General features: G+C 45.7%; 1 protein-coding gene across 14 annotated transcripts in view; it reads right to left on the reverse strand.

Moving 5' to 3' along the window:
• Nucleotides 1-25,239, reverse strand: part of Pxk (PX domain containing serine/threonine kinase) — a 68,627-nt gene that overhangs the window by 24,101 nt on the left and 19,287 nt on the right. For 11 of the 14 annotated variants that reach the window (XR_010057833.1, XM_017599722.2, NM_182821.2 and 8 more), the window contains exons 2-9: nt 22,288-22,338; nt 19,678-19,725; nt 11,803-11,989; nt 5,098-5,175; nt 4,471-4,544; nt 3,898-3,972; nt 1,245-1,349; nt 745-846 (exon numbers count right to left, since the gene is read on the reverse strand). Coding sequence is in view for 13 of the 14 variants with exons in the window: in XM_017599722.2 (XP_017455211.1) it covers nt 745-846; nt 1,245-1,349; nt 3,898-3,972; nt 4,471-4,544; nt 5,098-5,175; nt 11,803-11,989; nt 19,678-19,725; nt 22,288-22,338 (720 nt within the window). In the remaining variant the exon portion in view is untranslated. Of the gene's footprint in view, nt 1-744; nt 847-1,244; nt 1,350-3,897; nt 3,973-4,470; nt 4,545-5,097; nt 5,176-9,341; nt 9,411-11,802; nt 11,990-19,677; nt 19,726-22,287; nt 22,339-25,239 lie in introns of those variants that run through there. The other 3 variants (XM_063274363.1, XM_063274362.1, XM_008770539.4) reach the window with 2 other exon arrangements.

The raw sequence follows: 25,239 nt of genomic DNA on the forward strand, positions 1-25,239 counted from the left end.
ACCTTTATCTCATTATTTGTTTGTTGGGGGAAAATATAACAATGTAATCCAGAATTATATATCAAGTTATATCAGGATATATCAACTTGCTATATATTGGTATACATCAAGGTACAGATAATAAGACATCGTCTTATTATTGGAAGATGCACAAGAACTTTCTCATAATAAAAATGTCATTCTAGGGGGCTACAGAATAAGATCACTTGTTCTTCCAAAAGGCCTAAGTTTGGCTCCTAATATTGGATGACTCACAACCACCTGAAATTCTAGTGCCAGGGATTCTGTCACCTGCTTCTGCCTTCTGCAGCAGCCCCAACACATGTGGCAGACATATACTCTGTTTTAAAATTGTAATTCTGGATGAAATAGGAGTGCAACTGTGGTTGTCCGAATAGAAGGTATGGCCTTGCTGCAGTCGGTGTGGCTTTGTTGGAGGATGTGTGTCACTGTGGGGACGGGCTCTGAGGTCTCATATGCTCAAGCTATGCCCGGTAAGGACAGTCCCCTGCAGACATGGCTCTGCAGATCGTGATGTAGAACTCTCAGCTCCTTCTCTAGCACCACGGCTGCCTGCATGCCACCATGTTTCCCGCCATGCTGATAATGGACTAAACCACTGAGACTGTAAGCCAGCCCCAAGTTAAATGTTTTTCTTTATAAGAATTGCTATGGTCATGGTGTCTCTTCACAGCAATAAAACCCGAACGAAGACAACGACTTAAGCAAAACAAGTATCTTTACCTCTAATATCTGCCGTCCATATGTTTTTATTTGCTGGAGTTCAAGGCCCTGGGTTTTCTTAGGGTTGCAGTATTTCTTTAGGAAGGGGTCTTTTGGTTTTGCCTTTAGAAAAGAATGAAGAATACATAAAGAGCTGGAGGAGCCAATTTTTACCACGGGGCTTTGTTCAATGCAAAGCACAAAGTTTCAAACTCACCATCCGAGCAACCTACTGTGTAAATCTGTCTTTGCTCACAGGGAAAGAAACGCTCTTTAAGCAAACAGAAGTTTGTCCAAATCAGACTCAACTTTTCTCCATTTGTTTTCTGTGATAGGGACTATGTAATCGAGCCTGGACTGAAACTTGCAATACTCCCGAGAACATGGGATTTCACCATGCTGTGCTTAAAACTTAAAAATTGGAATAAAATTCATGGGGCCTAGCTCCTGGAATTTTACGTATCAAGACAGATTCTAAAGGGTCTGAATCCATGATCACGAGCTTGATTTATAAGTAGTACCTTGTAGATCAGATCCTTCAGAGTTCCCTTATCATTAAAGGTTCTAATCAGCAACGCTGAAGATTCGCTAGCCGTGGCAAAGGTAACCCGATAGATGTAAGGGTGCTGCCAAGACAAAGAGAAATTCAGGTTAGTTTACGCCAGAAGCTCCGGCCTTTCAGATTCATGACCTCATGGAGAGGCAAGCGCCATGTTGTTGGTTTAGTTTTATACAAATATGCTGTTCCCTGGACACATGCTACTTCTAAGTTATTAGATGATCAACTAGCTCCTCCCTACCTAAGATGGGAGGAGGGAGAGGTGACACGGAGGAGGTGGCAAGCTCCACACAGAAGGCCTGCTTGGCTAAGCCCCTCCTGTCTCCGCTGTGTGAGGTTCCTCGCTGAAAGCTCCCTCACTTGCCTGTGTGCATCCAGATTTCGGGCAGAATGAGGTAGCAGAGAAGAAAGGGGCTGAGTTTTGGGAAAGACCTAATAACGAACTCAAGAGTCGCTCAGCAGTCACGGGACAAGTGTGTCTCTGCTCACGGCTTTACCGCTTACTCCACACTGCCGTCTAGATGCCGAGGCGGGGCGCGTGGCCCTTGGAAACGGGCATGAGCAGCACGCCTTGGCATGCGGGCCCTTTGGAGAAGCCAGCAGCATGAACTTCCCTGACTTCCTACAGAAGTCTGCAGTGTGTACCCAGTGTCTTCCCCGGATGGCGACCCCAACATCAGCCAGCAAGGTGAGGGAGAGATAAAGCCGTTAAAGACTTAATGTGTTCCTATAACCTGGGACTTTAGTTACACAACAAGGAGACTGCTCGGGCTCGAGGTGACCTCAGGGAGCGAACGATGAAGGAGGGCTTTGCTGTCTGAGTCACCTTTGCCAGGCTAACCAGGTGGCCTAGGGAAACGTGCATTACTTATACTAATGGACGGTCTGGATCCGAGGCTTGTGCAGGTCTGACCTGCAAATGGGTTAATGTGAATCCATTAGCTGGTGTCCATACTCTAGAAGGAGTTGCCGGAGGACTGAGCCACCCAGCCCAGATATTGTGTATATCTTTGTTTTTGTTTTATTGATTGATTTATTGATTGGTTGATTGATTGATTGATTGATTGATTGATTGATTTGAGACAGGGTTTCTCTGTGTAGCCTCGCTGTCCTGGGACTTGCTCTGTAGATCAGGCTGGCCTGAAACTCAGAGATCCTACCTCCGCTTCCCCGGCGCTGGAATTAAAAGAGCGCACCACTACCGTCTGGCTCAATGTGCATTTCTTATGCACTATGTTGGGGGTGTTGGGGTGAGACTGCTTTTGTTATTTGAGGCAAAGTCTCCCTATGTTGTCCAGGCTGGCCTTGTTTTTGGTGTTGCTGTTTTCCTTTTTTTTTTTTTTTTAAGATCTATTTATTTTATCTTATGAATGTGAGTATTTTTCCTGCAGGTATGTATGTACATTATATATGTGCCCGGCGCAGGGGGTGTCAGAAAAGGGTGACAACTGGAATTATGAACTGTTGTGAACTACCGTGTGGGTACTCAAAATCAAACCCAGGTACTCTGCAAGAACAAAGTGTCTTAACCTCTGAGCCGTCTCCTGGCCCCTTCTTTTTTGCTCTTGTTTTGTTTTTTTAAACATTCATTAAAAGTAATTTTAAATCTGGGTGCTAACTGGGCCTGGTGGTTCAAGCCTATAATACCAGACTTATGAGGCAAGGGTAGGAAGATTAAAAGTTCAAGGCCGGCCTGGGTTACAGAGTGAGTTCAATGCCAACCTGGGAAACATAGTGCAACCCTACCTTAAAATAAAAGTTAAATTACAACTGAGGGCACAGTTCAGTGGTGGAGCATGTGCTTAACATGTACGAGGCTCTCGAAGTCAAACTGAATTACTGCAAACAACAGCAACAGAAACCTGGGTGCTGAAAGCCTATCATACAACCAATCAAACTCAAGGCCACAGCATTTTCCTTGGACGTAAATCATACCTCATTAAATCATGGCCTCGTTGCCTTAACAAGATATGTTCAGAGGCAAACTCGCTGGACAAGTCAGTGTGACCGTGCTTACTCCATAAGCAATTAATTCTAGTGTGTGGAAAACAGGTAATGGGTGTTAACATTAACCCATCGGCAGGCCAGACTTCAGTCTTTTGACTAAAGACATTCTGTGTTCAGTGAGTCTATCCGTGTGCTTTCCTCCAACCAAGGCCTCAGAACTGTCCATTAGAATAAGTAATGCACGGTTCCCCAAGCCGGCTCACTAACCCATGAAAAGTACTGAGACAGCAAAGGGCCTCTTTCTCCCATTCTTTTACCCAGGTTACCTGCGCCTGAGAAGTTAGTCTCCTGCTGGGAAGAGTCTCACTGATAAAATGCTCGACAAGAGCAAGAGGGTTCAGAAATGGGGCTCAGTCCAACTCTGATACTTGGTTAAAATGCAGACTCCATTTAAACAGCTCTCATTAATGGGCTAAGAAGTGTCACCAACACTGGCTTAAGGGACGTCACGTCTGTGACAGGCTGCACACTTCTGGTCTGAACTAAAAGCCACCGTCCCTTTCCATTCTTGAGACCCCAGAGAATTTCCAGGTCTTCGATCCAGGTTCACCCTCAAGAGAACACTGACCCCGGGTGGCAATTAGGCAGCAGGGGGAACCTGTACTTACCACACAGGAAGGCAGAAGCTTGATTAGACATTGAAAATCTTTATCTGACAAGTACTTGTCTGGGCCAAGATCAGCCTGGAAATGTAGGAAGAAATATCAGAGTTATCACTTTGATTGCTGCAAGAAAAATTCCCTATGTCTTTCCCCCTAACTTTATTTGTTCAACTTAATTATAAATCAAGAACAGAACTCATAGTAAGTCTGCTGCTTCAAGGCCTTTTCTGGAGAGGTACTATGTGCACATACGAACATCAGGCTATGGCTGGGGTTTCATTCAATTCCATAACCAAATGCATCCCCACAACTCCCAGCAGGAAATGGATGACACAATATCCAATAGCTTTTTTTGGGGGGGAGTCACCTCAGAACTGTCTGTCCTAAATCTAGACTGTTTGTACACCCTCCCAAACATTTATTACTTGACCAATTGTATAGCCAATTCTTTGGTGTAGGACTGATATCCCCATGTGAGAGCACAGTAAAAGTGCTAAGGGTCTCCATCAAAACTCCTCCATATACTACCCAAACATCCTGCAATAAATGAAAGAAAGCAAAAGAAGAAAACTAGTTTACCCAGCTCAGCACCAGTCGCTCCTTTGGTTGGTTTTTAATTTTCATCAAGAAATATTTCTTCCTTATTCTCCAACCTGCCACAAAGCAGAAAGGTTGCTTATAGCTTCGGGATTTTTGAGACAATTGATATAAATCTTAATTTCCTTAATGAAAATTACATTTAGCAATCTTAGCCTTATCTATATAGGGCCCAATCACTTAACAGTGTTCATACAGAAAGACTACTTTATAAAAACAATAAACGAAGAAATTACTATATCTATAGGACAGCTCGTAAGACAGAACTTCAATCTAGACTTACTAAAAAAGCTTGATGGAGACTAGAATGGAGGTCTTAAAAGTGACCAACACCCCTCCTCTGACTGACAGGGCTACCAGCACCCCCTCCTCTGACTGACAGTGCTACCAGCACCCCCTCCTCTGACTGACTGACAGGGCTACCAGCACCCCCTCCTCTGACTGACTGACAGGGCTACCAGCACCCCCTTCTCCACCAGGGCTTTAACCAAGGTATCAGAGTAAAGGACAATGCTTGAAGCAGTGGGGAGGCACAAGGGCTATGGTCAACAGAGGTAAAGAGCTTCCCTGGGATAACATCTCAGCAGGATGGCCATGCCAGCCTCTCACCTATGTCTTTCAGTGGTTCTACAACCTCCCACTTTGGTTCTGATCGGAAGAACATGGAAACCTGCTGTAAGGCGATCTCTGAAATGATATTATAGAAATCCATTAGTCAGATACGTCAGGAAAAGCCATAAGCTTTACATGCTGTTCATGGCAAAATAAAATCTACAGACTTCTTTAAAAGACGTGACCAAACAAGGGAAGATTAAAAATAATGTAGACTCTTAGATTGGACCCTAGGCGTTAGCATTCCTTCTAGGCTCTGCCCAACAGCCTAGCTTGCTATAAGTGGGGCTATTTGGCTCCTCCTCACCCTCTCTGCCCCTTCTCTCTCTCTCTGACTTTCTTCTCTCCCTGACCCCTATCTCCCTCTCTCCTCGTCCATGTCCCCCACTTCTCTCCAAGTGTTCCTGGCCTGCCTCTCCTCTTCTCTGTCTCTTTCTGTCTCTCTGTCTTTCTCTGTCTCTACTTCCTTCTCGACTCCCCTTCCCATAGCCCTAAATAAACTCTATTCTATACTATACCCGTTGTAGGGCTTTTTATAAAACACAACACTAGAAAACTGATGAAAGCTGAATAAAGCCTGAGTTTAGTGGTAATGCGCCAACAGAGCTTTTTCAGTTTCAGTTACGTGTGTTAGTATTCTAAGCTCCACCCCTACAGCTACCTGGCAGCAGCCAGGTATGCTCTGCCCCACAGTCGCCTAGCAATAGCCACCTGGACTATATAAGGGGCTGCTTACCCCCTCTTCCTTCTCTTACCCATCTTACCCCTTCTTACTCTTTGTTCTTCTCTGTTCTTGCCCCCTTCCCCCTTCCCACGTGCCCATGGCTGGCCGCCTTTCCGCTCTTCTACTCTACTCTCATTAAACCTCTCCATGTGGAGCCATGGTGGCTTGGTGCTTTCTGTCCTGGCACGGGCCGAGATTTAAAACCTAACAACGTACCATGGTTATTTATATCAAATAAACACTGGAGAAGGTAGGTGAGGGGTGTCTATGGAAACTGTTATTGCAACTTCTCTGTAAACCTAAAGTTACTCAAAGTCAAGGACTATTAAAGAGCAAAAATAAAATTACTATTTATGTGGAAACACATTTTTTTAAGCCAGGAAATCTAAAGTATATAAACTAGCTGACCTCAAGCAGGAATTTAATCAGGCCACACCTGAAGCTCAAGATTCAGAAAGTATTATAAGGTCACATGGAACAACATGTTCCAAGTGATATTTATCCCATCTTCATTCCTTGTGGAATTAAAGCCTTCACAAATAAAAAGGCGATTAGCCTTAAGTATGTGCTAGAACAAAAGCCAGAGTTTCAGAAAAATCTCTTCATCTACAGCGTGGCTCAATCAGGTAGGTTAGAGAGTGCCTGTCTACTTACAAACACACCCTCTTTTTGTTGTTCATTTATCATTTGAACATTTCCATTTAACACAGACAGTGAGAAGAGAAATTCCCTTCAAGTTCATTGCATCGAGAAACTATCAGAATAACTGCCTTTTATACCCTGCCCCCCCCCAAAAAAAAACCAAAACAAAACCACGACTTGATACCATTTTCTCCCAACGCAGTGAGTAAGTGAAGCCAGTGCAGATCTCTCAAAGACAAAACCACTGTGGAATTTCACCTCTGCCTGGCACTAATGGGTTCCAAAGAGACTGGCGAGGCTTGGACTCCCAGGCAATTCTCTCCATATGTCAAAACAACCGCCCCTGGAATCCCTGAGAGCTTGGCAAACACTGCGTCTGTGCATATTTTACAGCACATTGTGAGGGACGGCTTGCAGGAGGCAAGAGTTGGGTGTTTGTTTACTGACTCACTATGCAAACTTCCCTAAATGTTCCAGGGGAAGCGCATGACTATGAGATGCAAGACTGGCTCTGTTTATGTTCTGCAAGAGCTGCTCTGACAGGCCACAGGACGCTGGGAAGGGCTGGGGGCAGCTAATAAGAAAGCCAATTCATATTGGCTCTGAGGATGCTGTGCCTGTTGTGGATGTTGATAGAATATTTTTACCACTTCTAAAGGAAGTTGAAAACAAGTTAAAAGAAAGCTATTTCAAATGAAAGTATCCATATCAACTCCGAGAAAAATCATGAAAATAATTTCCTACCATACTACAATGTCATTTGCAGAACCTATGTAGGACAACAGTTCAAAACTAAAGATGACCCACACGCAACGCATCAACAACTCGCTGTATGTCACTATGTGTCATACACTGTCTTAGAAATGGAGAGGTAACAGGGAACAAAGAAAACAGGACAGATGTGTTCCTGATAGACAGAGGACTGGGAATTTGATTTTTGTGTGAAATCTTGAGGGTCAGAGAGCTCAAGGCAGAACATTTTCTTCATATTGAACTGTTTGTTATTTATCATAAGACATTGCATGGTGACTGATACTGACACCGTCTCATCACAGATTCAACATCAAATCCAGAGCGTCTCCTCTGCATACAAGCCCATACCGCCCGCCACTTCCTTAACCAAACTAAAACCAAGCTGCTACAGCAACTGTCTAACTGGCTCTGGCTCGGTGGCCCACAATGTTTGGTTTACCCCCCACACTCTGGGCTCTGCCTCCCACAACCCTCTAGCCCGCCCCCAGCACTCAGCTTTTGCACAAGGACCAGCTAACCCTTCAGGCTAAGTCTAAATCTACTGTTCCTCTGTCTGCAAACCCTTCCTCCTCACACACACACACATCCAGGGTGTCTGTTCCTCTTGCAGACCTTGCATGTCCTGAATGAGGACTCTAGCTGGGAGGCCATCTTTTAACTTAGGCCAAGTCCAGAGTCCTTTGAAATATTAATTCCCCCCACCTGGGCTGTTCTTCCTGATGTACTTGGCCCCTGGATCCAAGCCTGCTAATCTCCACTGGCCTTTCGGATCCCAAAACCATCTCTGCCTCTTCTGGGAAGTCCTCCTCTGTCTCCAGACCTGATGCACCTTGTAACCCTGTACACAATCGCCCTGCACAAGTGCTATTGGCCCTTCTGAGTGCCCTTAGCACAGGGCAGATAGAACAGTGCTCAATTAAATCCGAGAAGAAAGAACTGAAGAGCTGACAGGCAGCCAAGCAATTGTGAAGCCTCCCACAGAATGCAGACCCCAAAAGGAATGCATCTACTTGATTCTCTTATACCTATTTCTCTTATAATATTTATTCTTATTTTTGTTTGTTTGGTTTTTTCAGACAGGTTTGTTTGGTTCTTCTGTGTAGCTCTGGCTGTCTAGGAACTTTCTGTGTAGACCAAGCTAGCCTCATTACCCAGAGATCCACCTGCCTCTGCCTTTTGAGTTCTGGGATGAAGGCATGCGCCATCACCACTTGGCTAATACTTATTTTTAATTTTGCTATCTTAGGAAGTTTCTGTTTCTTTAGGCTGACAGACATTTGGTAGAAAATGGCCGCTCAGTTAAGTGCTAGGGACTTAATCAGGCAGGGACTGGGAAACCAAGCCCCAGCCTCTCATCATCGCTTCTCGTGCTTCCAGCTTCGTACTCAGAGGCGTCATGTCTCCCTCTGTGGGCCGCCTTTGAGCCCCAATCTCCTGACTCCTCCAGCCCCAACCTGGATTCCTAATCTCCTGCTAGGTACTATACCCTGCATTCCCTCCGGAATACCCTGCCTTTGTTCTGAATATAATCCAGGACTCTCCTTCCTAGCCTGCTAGCCAAGGTCCGGAAGGGAGCTTCCACATTGCTTGGTCTGCCCTCCTTCCCCGGCCTCTGTGACGAGTGAGTGTACGTGTTACCTTATGGACATGGTCTTTTGGATAAAACCAGGAAAAGACCCAGTAACTAAAGCTTGGTTCCCTGGAAGGACAGGAAGCAGCTGCTTAGGAGACCCTGCCGTTCACCCTGACACTCAGTTGGCCAGATAGTCCCTCACGGACAAGGGTCCCACTCAGTGTGCTCAAGACAAGGAAAAGTAGCTGTGCTGATGTGGGTTACCACTGCAAGACAGAATTCACATCTTGCTGAAGCAGGGCAGTAATCGGGTAAGTTAGAAGCTGAGGAGAGACAAGGGCATCAGCCATGTTGGAAGGAAGACTTGGTCTTGCTTAGCGGTGAACCATGTGTATGGTGGGGAGAGAGCCAGAGCCCCAAGAAGTCAGGTTAAACTGGCAAGAGGAAGTGAGCTGTGCTTCCTTATTCTGAGGAGGCTGGTAAACCAGCCGAGAAGCCACGCAAATTCTGGTATTTCATTTGAAAGGAGAAATGAATCAGCTTCCTCACCTACTGCTCCACCTCAGTCCTCTAACGGCGGCTGCACTCTGGAGCACTTAGCTTCCGCTGGGACTTTCTAGCGATCTTATTCTCTGGTCACAACCATCACCTCGGCCATGGGGATGGCAAAGAGCAAAGACAGGACAACCTGAGGAAGAATGATGGAAGTGGGGGAGTAGGAATAAGACAGACCCCTGACAGGCACACAGACAGAAGGAGGGGTCTTAAGTAGGTGACAGAGATGGCAAGGTTCCAGCTTCTTCTTCATACTCCTGACCAGAGAGAAAAGCTTAAAAGGTTCTTTAGTCTGTGGACAGGTCCAGGAGTTCTAGGTGGGATCAGGACATGTTTACCTCAATGCTGAAGACCTGTCAGACTCCCCGTCTTTGCTCAAACTGACCAACCCTAAATTAGGGGAAGGGGATCCCTTAAAGGCACTGCTTTGTAGTGGGTCTTTCTCCCCATTGCCTGTTGTGCAAGTGCGAGCGTGTGTGTGTGCGTGTGTATACATGTGTGTGCGTGCGTGCGTGCGTGCGCGCGCGCGTGGTGTGTGTGTGTGTGTGTGTGTGTGTGTGTGTGTGTGTGTGTGTGTGTCTGCCTCCCACCAGCACTGAGATTTCAGGCGCTAACCAGTGCCTCTGGGTTTTCACACAGGGTCTTCAACGACTCAACACTCAGGTTCTCATGCTTGCGAGGCGAAGACGTTACTGATTATCTCCTTGTCCCAGCTGCTTATAGATGGGGAGACTGAAGTCCTCCGAGAGACAGGGATTACCTAGGCCCTGCACGTTTGCGTGGCTCTGGCACACACACGCGCACTACGCTGGTTAATGATACAACAGCTCTAGGATGCCCTCTGGACTGTACCCCATGAGAATATCACTCTTCTGGTTACAGCTCCTTGACTATGGAAATGCACGAATTCCATACCTTCCCCAGGCACATGGTATGGAAGGTCACTGATACTGGCTAGACAGATGTCACCGGTACCTGCTCACTCCAGCCTGACACCTGCCCTCAAGAGAGCATGGACAGACAATGCTGACAGAACGTACAGAGGGCGGGGCTGACCCATCCAAACCACTCAGATGACCTGCCGACAGTTGTGAAACAATCAAGGTGAAGCTTGGAGAAAGAAATGAAAGGTTCCCAAATACCGACAGAGCTGAGGTTCTCCTGAGTTCCAGCCTAGCATATGAGGTCTTTTGACCAAGGAAAGAACGGAATCCCTGTAACCATATAATGCTTGATTCTATGACCTAGAGTAAATGAATTTGAGATAGACATTACTTTTCTTGTCTAGATTCTGGAAAAGCACTTTCTTTAGCCCTGCATGATATCTACCAAAGACGGCAAGCACACTCAAAATAGGGCTTCTCACACTGTAATGTATGTGTTAAGTCAGTCCTTGTACCAGCAGGTCTGGGGAGGGCCTTAGTTCCATACTTTAGGAAAGTTCCCATGATGCCAGCTATACCTGCTTAGAGAGCCGCTGAGAGCCAGTGTAGGATCTTCAGATTCCACAGACAGACTGACAGGCTCAGAGCTGGAACATGGGATTTCTTAACCCACCTCCAAGTGCCTCTCCTATGAGGAGGGTTTGGTGCCTAACAAGTCGGCTTCCAGTTCCCCTTCTCAGACAGGAATGAGAAGGGTCTCTCCAGTTAATTCAAATCAAGTGTTTTTTTGTTTGTTTAGGGGTTTGATATAGGGTCTCACGCTGTTACCCAAGCTGACCTGGAACTTACTGTATAGTCTAGGTTGCCCTTAACTTACGGTAGTCTTCTTCCCAAGGGATAGGGCTACAGGAACAAGTCTGGCTCTAAAACTGTAACGGAATCTATTCCCTTAACAAGAATTAAAACCAGAGTTCCACTGAGGAAACCCTAAAGCATGTTCTGTTTATCAGGTCAGGCCTAACGTAGTCCTAGTGGCCCCTGCAAGGCCACACCAGAGTGAAGGGGGTACTTAGTTCTTCCTTTTACTGGCATCGGGCTTTGACACTGCCTTTGTGTGTAAGCAGTAGGGAGCAAAAGCCCTCCTCTGTGGCATGGAGGGTCTCGGAGCAGGCGGGAGGACACAGGAATGGCCTTTCTGAATCAACATTACATTAAAGACATTCTAGATAAACTGGACACATTACCCAGTGCAAACACAGACCGGATTGAGGTTGCTTTATGCACTGCTGAGGGCTGTCCGCCCTGTTCCACAGAAGATAGCAGGCAGACCACAAGTGCATGGGTGTGACCGCTTCTGTGGATGTGCATCACACACATTTCGGAAGTAAGTTACGTCCCTCCAACAGATGTTCAGACAATTACAACCATGCAAATCTTTGCAAAGAAACCCTGCCCTGTTACAAATGTGCACAAGGAAGTTTCCCCACAAGGAAGTGGAGTTTTCTCACAGATGCGATCTCTCGCTGAGCTCACATCCCATGATAGTACAGCTCACACACTCCATTTCTTACCAGTATAGTTTGCAGAATAGTTGTTTGGGTCTAGAAACTTCTTAAGCAGCTCACAATTGGACAAGACATGATTAGCCATGATAACATTAAGGTAGTTCTGCAGGCCTTTCTGCCTCTCGGCTATGAATTCACGGTCCATGTTTCCAATCAGTTTCTTGGGAGGAAGAGGCAGACTTAGGCCTGTAATCTGAAAGAATGGAAGAAAAAAAAAAGGGAAGAAAAGAGGGAGTTATATTCATGTTATCCACAACTTCAGTTTGATATCTGAATCCTGAAGCATGATAGTTCATTAAGTATAAAACAATATAGACTTTGAAGATGAACCCTAATATTTTATTATGATTTCATATATAAAACAATATACCTCATAATTGATAAAATCATATGCTAATCATAGTAACTGGGTTTTCTTTTCACTTTTACTGAAGTTATATATGGACATAATACCAAGAAAAATTGTTTTTTCAAAATCAGCACTGGCATCCAGGCAGTGGTGGTGCATGCATTTAATCCCAGCACTTGGAAAATCAAAGGCAGGTGTGTCTTTGAGTTCTGAGTTCAAGGCCAGCCTGGTCTACAGAGTGCTTTCCAGGACAGCCAGGGCTATACAGAGAAACCGACAAGAAAAAAAAGTTCTCTTCCACAGTTCCGACCTCACCTTGCACATCCTGACTCCTGCTTCCAGTGGCACTATCTCATTTTAGTGAGCACATTATCGTGTGTCCACTGGGTCAATGATATTCATAGCAACTGTAAGCCTTTCTCAGGGTCTGTTATATATATATATATATATATATATATATATATATATATATATATATATATATATATATATATATGATCCTATGAGGATATCTGCTTCATGTCTCAAAAGTCTGCCTTTATATATATATATATATATATATATATATATATATATATACATACACACACACACACACATATATATATGTGATTAATTTCTTAAGTCTCTTTGGGTTTTCTTTGTTTTTTCTGAGAGAGTTCTCTGTGTAACAGTCCTCACCTGGAACTTGAGTGCTGGGATTGTAGACATGTACCATCATGCCCAGCCTTCATTTGGATTTATTTCCTTCCTTCCTTCCTTCCTTCCTTCCTTCCTTCCTTTTTTCCCTCCCTCCCTCCCTCCCTCCCTCCCTTTCTTTTCAAGTCAGGGTTTCTCTGTGTGGTCCTGGCTGCTGTGCACCAGCCTTGCTTGAACTCAAGAGATTCACCTGCCTCTGCCTCTGCCTCTGCCTCTGCCTCTGCCTCTGCCTCTGCCTCTGCCTCTGCCTCTGCCTCTGCCTCTGCCTCTGCCTCTGCCTCTGCCTCTGCCTCTGCCTCTGCCTCCCAAGTGCTGGGATTAAATGTGTGAGCCACCACCTCCCAGTTGTCATTTGGGTTTTCAACCTAAAATGTTTGGTTATGGTTTTTACTTCTGTATTTCTATTTGTCCTTGAAGGAGTGTGTGTGTGTGTGTGTGTGTGTGTGTGTGTGTGTGGTGTGTGGTGTGGTGAATATGTGTGTAAAACCAATTCATTACTGTTTACAATGGCTAGGGAGAAAGAAAAGGTAAAAGCAGGTACTCAAACTACTGCCATTTTCCAGGTCACTTAGAACTTTTGAGACTATTTTTAAACTTGAAAAACAAAGCAAAGTTACTTTCAAGAGCTACAGTGCTATTTGACACTTGTACCGAAAAATAAAAATAAAAAAGCCATCCGAGTGACAAACATATTGATTGGCTGAGGGGACAGTCTAATAAGAAGGACATCTTGAAGTTGGAAAAGGATGCAAGGTCAGCTACTCTGGGGCAAAGCTAAGTCAGACTCCACTCTGGGTTTTCCCACAATGCTCAGAGTCAAAGGGAAGACGGAAGATGGCTGTGGTGGCTGCAGTGAGCAGGGCCCCACAGGCCCGTGTATGTGCTGGGTTTTCCCACAATGCTCAGAGTCAAAGGGAAGACGGAAGATGGCTGTGGTGGCTGCAGTGAGCAGGGCCCCCCAGGCCTGTGTATGTGCTGGGTTTTCCCACAATGCTCAGAGTCAAAGGGAAGACGGAAGATGGCTGTGGTGGCTGCAGTGAGCAGGGCCCCACAGGCCCGTGTATGTGCTGGGCTTTCCCACAATGCTCAGAGTCAAAGGGAAGACGGAAGATGGCTGTGGTGGCTGCAGTGAGCAGGGCCCCACAGGCCCGTGTATGTGCTGGGCTTTCCCACAATGCTCAGAGTCAAAGGGAAGATGGAAGATAGCTGTGGTGGCTGCAATCAGCAGGGCCCCACAGGCCCGTGTTTGTGCTGAACACTTTGGTCCCCGGGTGGGTCTGTTTGGGGAGGCTGAGATGAGGCTTGACAGCCTGCGGCCCTGCCTCCCAGCAGTTCATTCTCTCTGCTTCACGCTTATACTTCAAGGCGTGAGCTCTCAGCTGGCTACTCAAGTTGTCGTGCCTGCCTGCTGCCAGCCGTTGTGCCCATCATGGCGCTCTCACCCCTGGGAAAGGAACCCGAAATAATCTTCCTTCTACAACTACGGACGTGTGTCAGCCACACGTGGGATCAATCGATCACAGCGCAGCTCGTCACTAGATACGACGCTCACATTTCAAGTGGCTTTCCTCACTCATAAAATTAAGCATTATCTAATTGTGGTTTCTTCATGAGATCTTAGCAAAAAAGGCCAAGAAGTGGCTGCAGCTTCTTATTTAAATAAAATGCACAGGTACAAAGAAAGCACATCGTTCAGCATGCCACTCATTTTACTTGACACTGCTCATAGACAGGAAGCATCAATAGGGCTATAGATTAACATAACCTAAAACATAACCAGTATAGCCTTTAAAAATATCGTATAAAATTACAGAATATAATCCTATTTTTAATACACACCTGATATATTTTATTAATTCACGGATGTGGAGTTGGAGAGAGGGCTCAGTGGTTAAGAGAGCTGACTGCTCTTCTAGAGGCCCTGAGTTCAAATCCCAGCAACCACATGGCAGCTCACAACCATCTATAATGGGATCTGATGCCCTCTTCTGGTGTGTCTGAAGACAGCTACAGTGTACTCATATATAATAAATAAATCTTAAAAAAAAAAGTCACGGATGTGCTCATATATGGGAGTAAACTATCTTTTTTCCTCTCAAAACCTTTTATTTTAAAAAATCTTTATGTGTATAACTGTTTCCCTTGCAAGTGTCTTTTTGTGGTCCAGTGCCTACTGTCCATGGAAGCCAAAAGAGGACATCGGATTCCCTAGAACTGGAGTTACAGAGGGTTATGAACTGCCTTGTGGGTGCTGGGAATCAAGCCCAGGTCCTCTGAAAAGCAGTCAGTGTTCCTAACCTCTTGGGCCATCTCTCCAGCTCCCATGAAAAGTGTCTTAAAAGGACTCACACCCTCTGGCAAAAACAGTTATCTTTGGGAACAGGGAATTAATCCTTGTTCTCTGCAATGAAATATTTATCAAATTCATTTACCCTTTTCAACTAAAAAAAAAAAATTCCTTTTTTAATCAAGATGACTGTTCAAGCAAGGATGTTTTAAAGTTTTTAGTATTTACTGTGAACAGATTTAAGTGATGATACAGCAGCACCCGCAGCATCCTACACACCCTACAGGGCAGCACTGGGCTCAGACTCTAGTATTCTGGCTACTTTCCCTTCATGGTGGTGAACATGAGCATCTGGTAAAATGTCTGTCTTTTCTGTTTGTTTCAAACTCTCTGGGTAGCTGAGGATGACTTTGAGCCTGATTCTCATGCCTTCATATCCTAAATGCTGGACTATAGGTGTGTGCTACAATACCTTACTCAGTGTAATGCCAGGGAACTGAACCCAGGGCTTCATGCTTGCCAGGCAAGCACTCTACCAACAGGGCTACACTCCTGCCTAACATGTCTGTCCTGAACAGTGAGGGCTCCAAGACTCAACTGTGTGTGTGTGTGTGTAGGTGTGTGTTGAATGGTGAGGGCTCCAAGACTCAACCGAGAGAGAGAGAGAGAGAGAGAGAGAGAGAGAGAGAGAGAGAGAGAGATGAATGGTGAGGGCTCCAAGACTTAACAGAGAGAGAGAGAGAGAGAGAGAGAGAGAGAGAGAGAGAGAAAGAGAGAGTGAGAGTGTGTTGAATGGTGAGGGCTCCAAGACTCAACCAAGAATGTGTGTGTGTGTGTGCATTTGTATAGGTGTCCTGGTACATGTATAGAGGAAGAAAGACACTTTGGGTGTCACTTCTTACCTTCCACCTCATTTTGTTGTTCCTGCTTCTCATGGTAAGCTAACTGCTCCTCAAGCTGGGAATTCTGTCTCTGCCATGTCTCTGGGGTTACCAACCCGGGCTACCACATCTGGCTTTACTTGGATTCTGGACATTCAAACTTGTTTCCTCACAGCTCTGTGGGAAGCGCTTTGTTATCTGAGGGGACAAGCACTGAGCTATCATCCTGACCCTCAAGGCTAACTTTTCAGACTAGGAAAGTACTGTTCTGCCTGGCATCCCCCGGTGATCTGCAGTCTCTGCTGGGTCAGGAAGGAATAATCATTCCCCAAGGTAGTGAAACTGCAACTGGAGTCAATTTTTAAATCTTGCTGTTTAAGAAGTTTAGCATCTAAGAAATGTTTTACATCCCCTTCAGCTTTCTCCTGTGATGCCAACAACCCCTTCACCACGGAAGGTGAACTTTAGACGGGAGAAAAGAGACCTAAGACGACAGTCACTGAGACAACAATCCCCCCGGACACCTTCACACAGGCCTTGTCAAGCCAGCTCACTTCTACTAGCTTTACCTTGAGTTTGCCATTTCCCCCTTGAGCGCCTTTAAAAAGCAACAACAAAGCCCAGCTTCCTTTAAAAGGAGAAGCATTGTGGGGAACGAAAAGCAGCGAGGAAACCCCTAAGCTCGATTCATCACTTCAGGGTGGCAGTGCAGAGCTGGAAGGCTCCGAAGGGGACCCTGAAGCTGGTCCCCTGGCCTGCACAGGTTGTATCAGTGCTCCCTGGAACCCAGACCCCCAAATGGGTCATTCTGGGGCTCAATGAGCTGTAATTACCTTGAATCCTTGCCAGTGAGTGTTCTAAAGTCTCAACAGCCCCTAATTTATTGCAGCGTAAGGTAAGTTCTCAGAGGTCAACAACGAGCAGTAAAATTCAAATCATAAAACGTTTGAAGTGTAAGAGACTTCAGAAGTCAGCCTATTCATCTGAGAAGGAGAAAACGAGGCCTAAGAGAAAACATGGCTGACCTAAGGTGTACCAGCAGTCAGCACCTGGGTTTCCCCCAGCTAAAGGACAGCTGAGGTTCCTTCCCACTCCACCCAGTTCCAACCTCTCTCCTTTCCTTCTCATGGCTTCAAATCCCTGGATGGTTATTAACTTGACACTGCATTTATTTGAAACATGGCGCTTTTTTTTCTTTGTTGTTACTGTGAAATACGATAACCATAAAACTTTTGGAAAACGCAGGCTTTTCTCCTATTTTTCTGCTTACACGGTTTATTTATATGTGTTTTAACAGAACTTGGAAGATACCACATACCATAAAGTGCTAGGGGGGAAAAAATCCATAACCCACAAGCCTGCCATCTGGGGATCATCGCTGTTACCGTTTGGCGTATTTCCTTCCAATCTTCCTTCCTAAACGCTCAGTGCGATTCTGCCATGTGGCATGTAAGTAAGTTTACACTCTGAATTGTCACTTCCAGTAAAGTGTGCTCCTGTTGGACTCAGACGCCATGCTTGGGATTATATTTCTCCCCTTCAGCAGGAATTCATTTATCCGTAGAGAATGATCAGATACTGAAAACCATGGTCAGAGTTTCACTCTGAGGTTCCTGGACCCTTTGGTTACGGAGGTTGCTTTTAAATTATTTCACTGCCAAAAAGCTGGATGTACTTTCCTCTGTTTGTTTACTTGGATGAATAAAAACCTCCCAGTGCCAGATGTGGTGGCCCATTCCTGTAATCCCGGCATTCGAGACAGGAGGGTCAGGAGTTCTGGGTCACACCGGGCTACGTAGTAAGCTGGAGGCCAGCCTAGGCTCTGTGGAGCCCTAACTCAAAACAAAACAACCCCCCCCCCACATGCCATCTGAAGTGAGATGCAGATAGGAAACACCAATTTGAAAAAAAAATACAAAACTACACTGAAGCAAAACTAAATTCCAAGCCAGCCAGGGCTATAAGGCAAGAAACAGTAACAAGCATTTGAACTCTGTCAACGTGCTTGTTACCTAGGGATTTCAACTGGTTATGATAAAACTAAAACCAAGTGACAGGATGCAGATGCAGCTCAGCGGCAGAGCCGATGGCAGAGCCAATGGCATGCGGAAGGCCGGCCCCGCACTCAATCCCCGGAACTAAGGATCAAAAGTACAACAGTGACAACACGGTGTCCTGCAGGTTCTTGGGCCAATGCAGAAGAAAAAGCACAAAACACGCGCTCATTTACCCCACGCGCTCATTTACCCCACGCGCTCATTTACCCCACGCGCTCATTTACCCCACGCGCTCATTTACCCCACGCGCTCATTTACCCCACGCGCTCATTTACCCCACGCGCTCATTTACCCCACGCGCTCATTTACCCCACGCGCTCATTTACCCCACGCGCTCATTTACCCCACGCGCTCATTTACCCCACGCGCTCATTTACCCCACGCGCTCATTTACCCCACGCGCTCATTTACCCCACGCGCTCATTTACGGAAAATGTTTGGCTCTCCTGACACGGTTCCTGAAGTCTGACGTAAAGCATGGCTGTCTGAAGGAAAGGGAAGCACTATGCTCCTTCCTGCCCATAAGTGCTGGCCTCGGTGCACAGCACCGGGCACTCAGCAGACGGGATGACGGCGCAGCCCTCGGCCTCCTAGCTGATCTGGCACAGGTGGAAAGGTTTCTGTTACCACTCACATCTGAGGAACAGAACAAGTCCAACAGTATTTAGTAATCGATGGCCCCTGAAGACCAGGCTGCCGGGGAGAGAACTGATTAACTGACGTGGCCAAGGACTCTGATGGCGCTGAAGCCCATCCAGAGCCTTCGGCCATGACTGGCACCGACACACATTACCTTGGCAGTTTCCCTCTTTTGATTAAGGACATCAGGTTAGAATATTAAAATCCAAGAGATTTAGAAATGTGTACTTCAGAGAAATCATCAAACAGAAAAACACTGACTGTCTCCTGCTATGGTGAGCTGCAGTCTAACTGCAGAGAAGCCTACAAGAGAGAGCCCCAGATCCACCTATGTGGTAAAAAATATGCATCCTCAATCCGGGGCTTCCACCCCCAACCTTTGACCATTTAGTTCCCAGATAAAACACACACACAACCTTTATATTCATAACAAGCCTTTATTAGCACTAAGGCTGGGCAGATATCTACTCTCTCTGCTATTAAAATCTATTTTCTATTGATAACCCCGAGTTCGTTTCATCTTTGTTTCATCTGGGCTGCTCTTAACTCCAACTGGCCAGCTCCCAAGGCCATGCTTTCTTGACTCCTAACCCATGGCGCCTTTCTCCTCTCTCCACCTTCTTCTCCCAGTTGTGGTCTCCTCTGACCCTCAAGTCCAGGAACCCAAGACCCCTGCCTATCTCCCTTCTGCCCAGCTATCGGCTGCAGGCATCTTTATTTACCAATTGGAATATCATCACCGGGTATGTGCAGACTCTCTCATCCCTGGGAGCAACCATGTCTTTGGGGGTAGGGGGGAAGCAGTATTTATCATTACAATACCTATCAAAAGATCAAATCTCAACAGACCTACAGAATTCTAACAACCTATGTAGCCAGTCGTAATCCACAAAGGGAGATTCTCCTTACGCTCTAACCAGAAAGGCATCATAGGCAGTCAGTGCGAGTCGCAGTGTTTTGAAGATTTACCTGCAAGCTGTTGTTAAGTAAATCGAAGTCACTGTATCTTCTGACAATCTGTAAGGGACAGAACAGTGTGTTTTGATTCGGCAAAGGCATCCTTCCCCACCTCCCGACCTGCAGTTTTCTGGTTCTCCAGAGCTGGAGCATTTGTGCCGCAGAACGGTGTTCACTCTGTTTGACTGATAAGCCATAGTAAAATGGGTAGTGCCAGTCAAACTCACAAGGCATCAACAAGAGATTTAAACAGCAACAAAGAATTTTTTTATCCTGTGTTCAGGACAAATCATCTTTCTAATATCTTTCATATTCAATTTAAATGAGTCCACGGAAGGGTGGATTAATGATTTGCAAAAGAAAAAGAAATTTTTACCGAGCATAAATGAAAACAAAAGGAAGCAGACAGCTTTGATGCCACTTGTTCTTGTCAGGAATAAAAAATCATCTAGTCAAAATGGCAGTGTCCTGGAGACTGAGTCTGTTCCCGTAGGTAAGGCTGCCTCATCTCTTGGCAGACAGTCCAGCTTTTATGCCTGCCCTGTGTCCTTTTTTGGTTGTACCGATGTGACTGCTTAGAACATAGCCAGAACGAGCCCTGGTGTGCTAGTCACTTTTACGTCAGTGTGACACCAGCAAAAGTCATGTGGGAGGAAGGAATCTCAACTGGGAAAATGTTCCCAGTATGTTGGCCTGTGGTGCAGTTTCTTGATTGATGATTGGTGTGGGAGAACCTAGTTCTTTGTGGGAGGAGCCACGCTGGCTCCAGTGTTATAAGAAAGCAGGCTGTGCAAGGCTTAACAGACGAGCCAGTAAGCAGCACTCCTCCATGGCTTCTGCTTCAGTTCCTGCCTTCATGTTCCTGCCCTGACTTTCCTCAGTGATGAATTTATATAAGCTGTAAGGTGAATCAAGCCCTTTCTTCTCCACGTTGCCTTTGTTTTGGATGTTTTATCAGAGCTAAAACCATAAATAAGACATCTAGGTAAGGAAATCATTGTACTTTTTGAAGTGTTTGAATTCAGTCTTTATCACTGGTTCTCAAATGTATGTAGATGAATTACCCGGATATCACCTAGAACCTTACCTAAAGAGTATCATCCAGTGGGGGTGGAGGTCCAAGAGCCCCTATGTGTTAAGTACCTCAGATTTATAATGCAGTAGGTCTAGAAAACTTGCACCAGGGTTTGACCATTCTGGTAGGACTGTACATAAAGTTACATGTAAATCCATCCCTGGTAACAAGGAAGCCAAAGGTAGGGCAGTGCTGAACGGTAAGAAACTGTGACCTGCAATGCTGCTCTGCCAGCATCTAAAACATGTGGCTGGCCTCAGACCCGTTACTCACCTCCCAAGTGGAAGTGGGAACAATGCTGATACAGAGGAATGGTTTAAGGGTGTGGAATGGTTTGCATATGCTTGGCCCAAGAAGTGGCACTATTAGGAGGTAAGGCCTTGTTGGAGTAGGTGTGTCACTGCGGGTATGGGCTTTAAGACCCTCATCCCAGCTGCCTGGAAGCCAGTCTTCTGCCAGCAGCCTTCAGATGAAGATGTAGAACTCTCAGCTCCTCCTGCACCATGCCTGCCTGGATGCTACCATGCTCCTGCCTTGATGATAATGGACTGAACCTCTGAACCTGTAAGCCAGCCACAATTAAATGTTGTCTTTTATAAGACTTGCCTTGGTTTGGGTGTCTGTTCACAGCAGTAAAACCCTAAGACAGGGTGGAATAAGTTAATGTGTTTAAATCAGTGTTGGACATTTCATAAATGCTCAACAGATAACAGATGCGATAAATAGTCAAATAAAAGCAGTGGGAAATTTTAGGCAAAGAAAAGACCATGTTGGTGTACTTAGTCAGAGACTGCCTAAGGTGGAGGCAAGGTTTGAGCTGGGTCACAGAGCACAGACAAGATTATCAGAAGTGAGTAGGATGGCCCCACACAGAATTCAGCTATCCTCCTCACGCCAGCCAGGATGGGAAAGACCTTTAGTTCTCAACACTGTCTAAGGCCAGCATCAAGAAAAGCAGAGCTGGGGATCTCAGAAAGAGCCTCCTTTAGGGACAGCGGCTAACACTAGTTGTCAAGTAAACTTGTCCATAAAATGCTGTGACCTCACCATTCATCATTTTTACCTGGTGCACTCCGCTGCAAGTTTCAGGGTTGAGTTGGAGAACATTTTTCTAGAATACTCTTCCTGGTAACCACATACACACTAACCTAACCACCGGAGACAAAAAAGCCTTGTTTATCGGTCTTAAAGCTCAAGACTCACGGGGCTGAAGAAATGGATTGTGGGTTAAGAATCCATACTGTTCTTACAGGGGCACAGTTTGCTTCCCAACACCCATATTATATGGCTCAAAACTGCCTATTACTCCTGCTGGGGAATCCAACTTCCTCTTCTGGCTTCTGTGGACATGGCATTCACAGCCACAAGCCCACACTGACACATGCATATACATAACTAAAAAATTAAAGTGAGAAATCTAAAGGCTTACACCTAAAGGAAATATGATTTGCAGTATGTGAGAATTCCGACCTTACCGGATTGTTTGACATCCAGAGACAGCTTTGGCCACATTTTAAACTTCTTTTTAAATAGACAAAAATGCTTACCTGCCAGCTATTTTCTGCAGAAATTCCTCTCTGTACCCGAATGATATATTCCTGAAAGGGATGAAAGAAAGAGCTTTTAGCTATAAAATAAAAGAGATAGCTGGGTGGCCATACAGGGACAGCACTGTCCTGAGCTGCTGGCCACGGTGGCCCACATCTGTACTCCCAGGGACAGGAGACTAAAGCAGAAATGACAAGTTGGAGGCCAGCTTGTGTTATACAGTGAGATTCAGTTTTAATAAAAGAATTGATGTGGGTTGGGGATTTAGCTCAGCGGTAGAACGCTTGCCTAGCGAGCGCAAGGCCCTGGGTTCGGTCCCCAGCTCCAAAAAAAAAAAAAAAGAAAAGAAAAAAGAAAAGAAAATAGAAATAAAAAGAATTGATGTGGATACCAGACAAACATATGACTTCAAATAAGGACAGAGTCATGGCTCAGATAAGAGTGCTTATTGCTCTTTCCAAAGACATGGGTTCTTGTTCCCAGCACCCACGTGGCGGTTCACAACTATCCATGACCCCAGTTCCAGGGTATATGTCGCCCTCTTCTGACTACAAGTACACCAGGCATAAGCACAGTATACATGCATACATGCAGACAAAATATGCACACATAAATGAATCTAAAGGGGGGAAAGAGTGTGTGTGTGTGTGTGTGTGTGTGTGTGTGTGTGTGTGTGTGTGTGTTTATGATGGTTTTTGTTGTTGTAGTTTTTGTTTTCCCAGAGAAGGATCTCACTATGTAGCTCTGGCTGTCCTGGAATTCTCTCTGTAAACCATTCTGGCCTGGAACTCATGGTGATCTACCTGCCTGTGCCTCCCAAGAGCTAGGATTAAAGGTGTCGGGTACTATGGCTGCTTTCAAAGCAAAGCTTATAAAAAGGCATTTAAAAACAGACCATTACAGCTTGGACATCTCCAATTGGGAGATCCAAATCTCAAACCCTGAGTCCTCACACCATGTCCAGAAAGTTCCAGATTTAGCAGGGTTGCACGGCCTGAAACACCAGCATCTTCGATGCTAGCACTGGGGAGCCTGAGGCAGGAAGGTCACTGGTTGGATGCCAGCCTAGGCTACATCATCTACCCATAAGGAGACCCTAACTTCAGAGAAAAGAAAATGAAGACCCTCTAGGCAACGGTGGTGCACCTCCTTTAATCCCATCACTCAGGAGGCCAAGGCAGGTAGATCTCTGAGATTAAAGCCAGCCTGGTCTACAGAGTGAGTTCCAGGATACCCAGAGCTACACAAAGAAACCCTGTCTCAAGTGGTGGGAGTCAGAGGGTAAGAAATAAAAAGACCCAAACACTCGAGGACATTGTCTACCTTTGAGCTTAGGTTTAATGAGTGGTGAACAGCCTTTTAGGAATGGGTTTGACTAGAGAATATGGCTTACTTGTTTTCGACACAGGGCTCTTGTAGACCTCTGTAGACCTGGCTAGCCTTAGACTCTGCGATCAATCCCCCTGCTTCAGCCTCCTGGATCTCGGGAGCATGGGCATGGACTACTATGCTCCCGGGGTAGCCATGTTCAGGTTCCTCTCACCGCCTGTGCATGCATCTTTCCTCACCTTGGGCACAGGCAATGACCCTTTCTGAAAGGAGACTTAAGCCCTACTGTCAGACCACATAGGTAGGGATCATGACCTAGCAGCGGGTATGTATGAGGGAGTTTCCCGAAGCGTTTTACTGCAGAGGGAAGAAGGCTCATCCTGAATGGACAGGCTGTCCTGAGGCGAGTGAATCTTAAAAGGACAACTGAGCAACACCAATTGTCTCCTCTTGCTTCCTCAATGGATGCCATGTGATAGCTGCTTATTCTTCTGCCACCAGACCTTCCCCTTAAATGCACTGAATGTTCAGACTATAACCAAAATAAACCAGACTTTAAGTTGCTTTTGTTTGGTGTTTTAGCACAGCAGTGGGAAAAATAACAGCTCAATCATAGTAATTTCCTCCTCCTCCTTCCCTCCTTTTTTCTTTCTTTCTCCACCCTCCCACAGGGGTCAGGGTTTCACTGTGTGGCCCAGGCTGGCCTCAAACTCACATATGTGCCTGCCTCTGATTTCTGAGTACTGCAGTTAAAGGTATGGGCCACCACTGTCCTACAATTGCTCAGTTTTCTAATTAAAACTTAAATAAAACTGACATTTTGGTATATTCTTTAATCCCAGCATTCAGGAGGCAGAGGCAGACAGACCTCATGAGTTCAGGGCTAGCCTTGTGTATATAGAGAGCTTCGGGACAGTCAGAAGTATGTGAGACCATCTTTAAAGCAAGCAAACAGGGCTGGAGAGATGGCTCAGTGGTTAAGAGCACTGACTGCTCTTCCCGAGGTCCTGAGTTCAATTCCCAGCAACCACATGGTGGCTCACAACCATCTGTAATGGGATCTGATACCCTCTTCTGGTGTGTCTGAAGATAGCAACAGTGTACTCATATAAATAATAAATAAATCTTTAAAAAAAAAAAAAAGCGGGGCTGGGGATTTAGCTTAGTGGTAGAGCGCTTACCTAGGAAGCGTAAGGCCCTGGGTTCGGTCCCCAGCTCCAAAAAAAAGAACCAAAAAAAAAAAAAAAAGCAAGCAAACAAACCAAAACCAGATCTCACAAGAATATGAGCAAAAACTGATTCCTGAGAGCTGTCCTCTGACCTCCACGTGAGCTGTGAATACCTGCTTACGCACTCTCTCTCACACACACATACACACATGCACGCGCACAGGCACGGGCACATGCACATGCACCTACACACAAAATAAACTGTTTAAAAACAACCTTAAATTGTAAAGAGACTGATAAAATCAACCCTGTGTTTGGTAAAGGACGAAACCCACAGAGATGTAAAGAGCAGTAGGCTGTGTTGTAGGCTGTAAACCCCATATTTGCACAGTTACAGACACAGCAGAGATGAAAAACTAGAAAAGGTAATTTTGCCCAGGACATTTCTACTCC

This window comes from Rattus norvegicus, chromosome 15, assembly GCF_036323735.1.
Source record: "Rattus norvegicus strain BN/NHsdMcwi chromosome 15, GRCr8, whole genome shotgun sequence".
NCBI classification, from domain to species: Eukaryota; Metazoa; Chordata; class Mammalia; order Rodentia; family Muridae; genus Rattus; species Rattus norvegicus.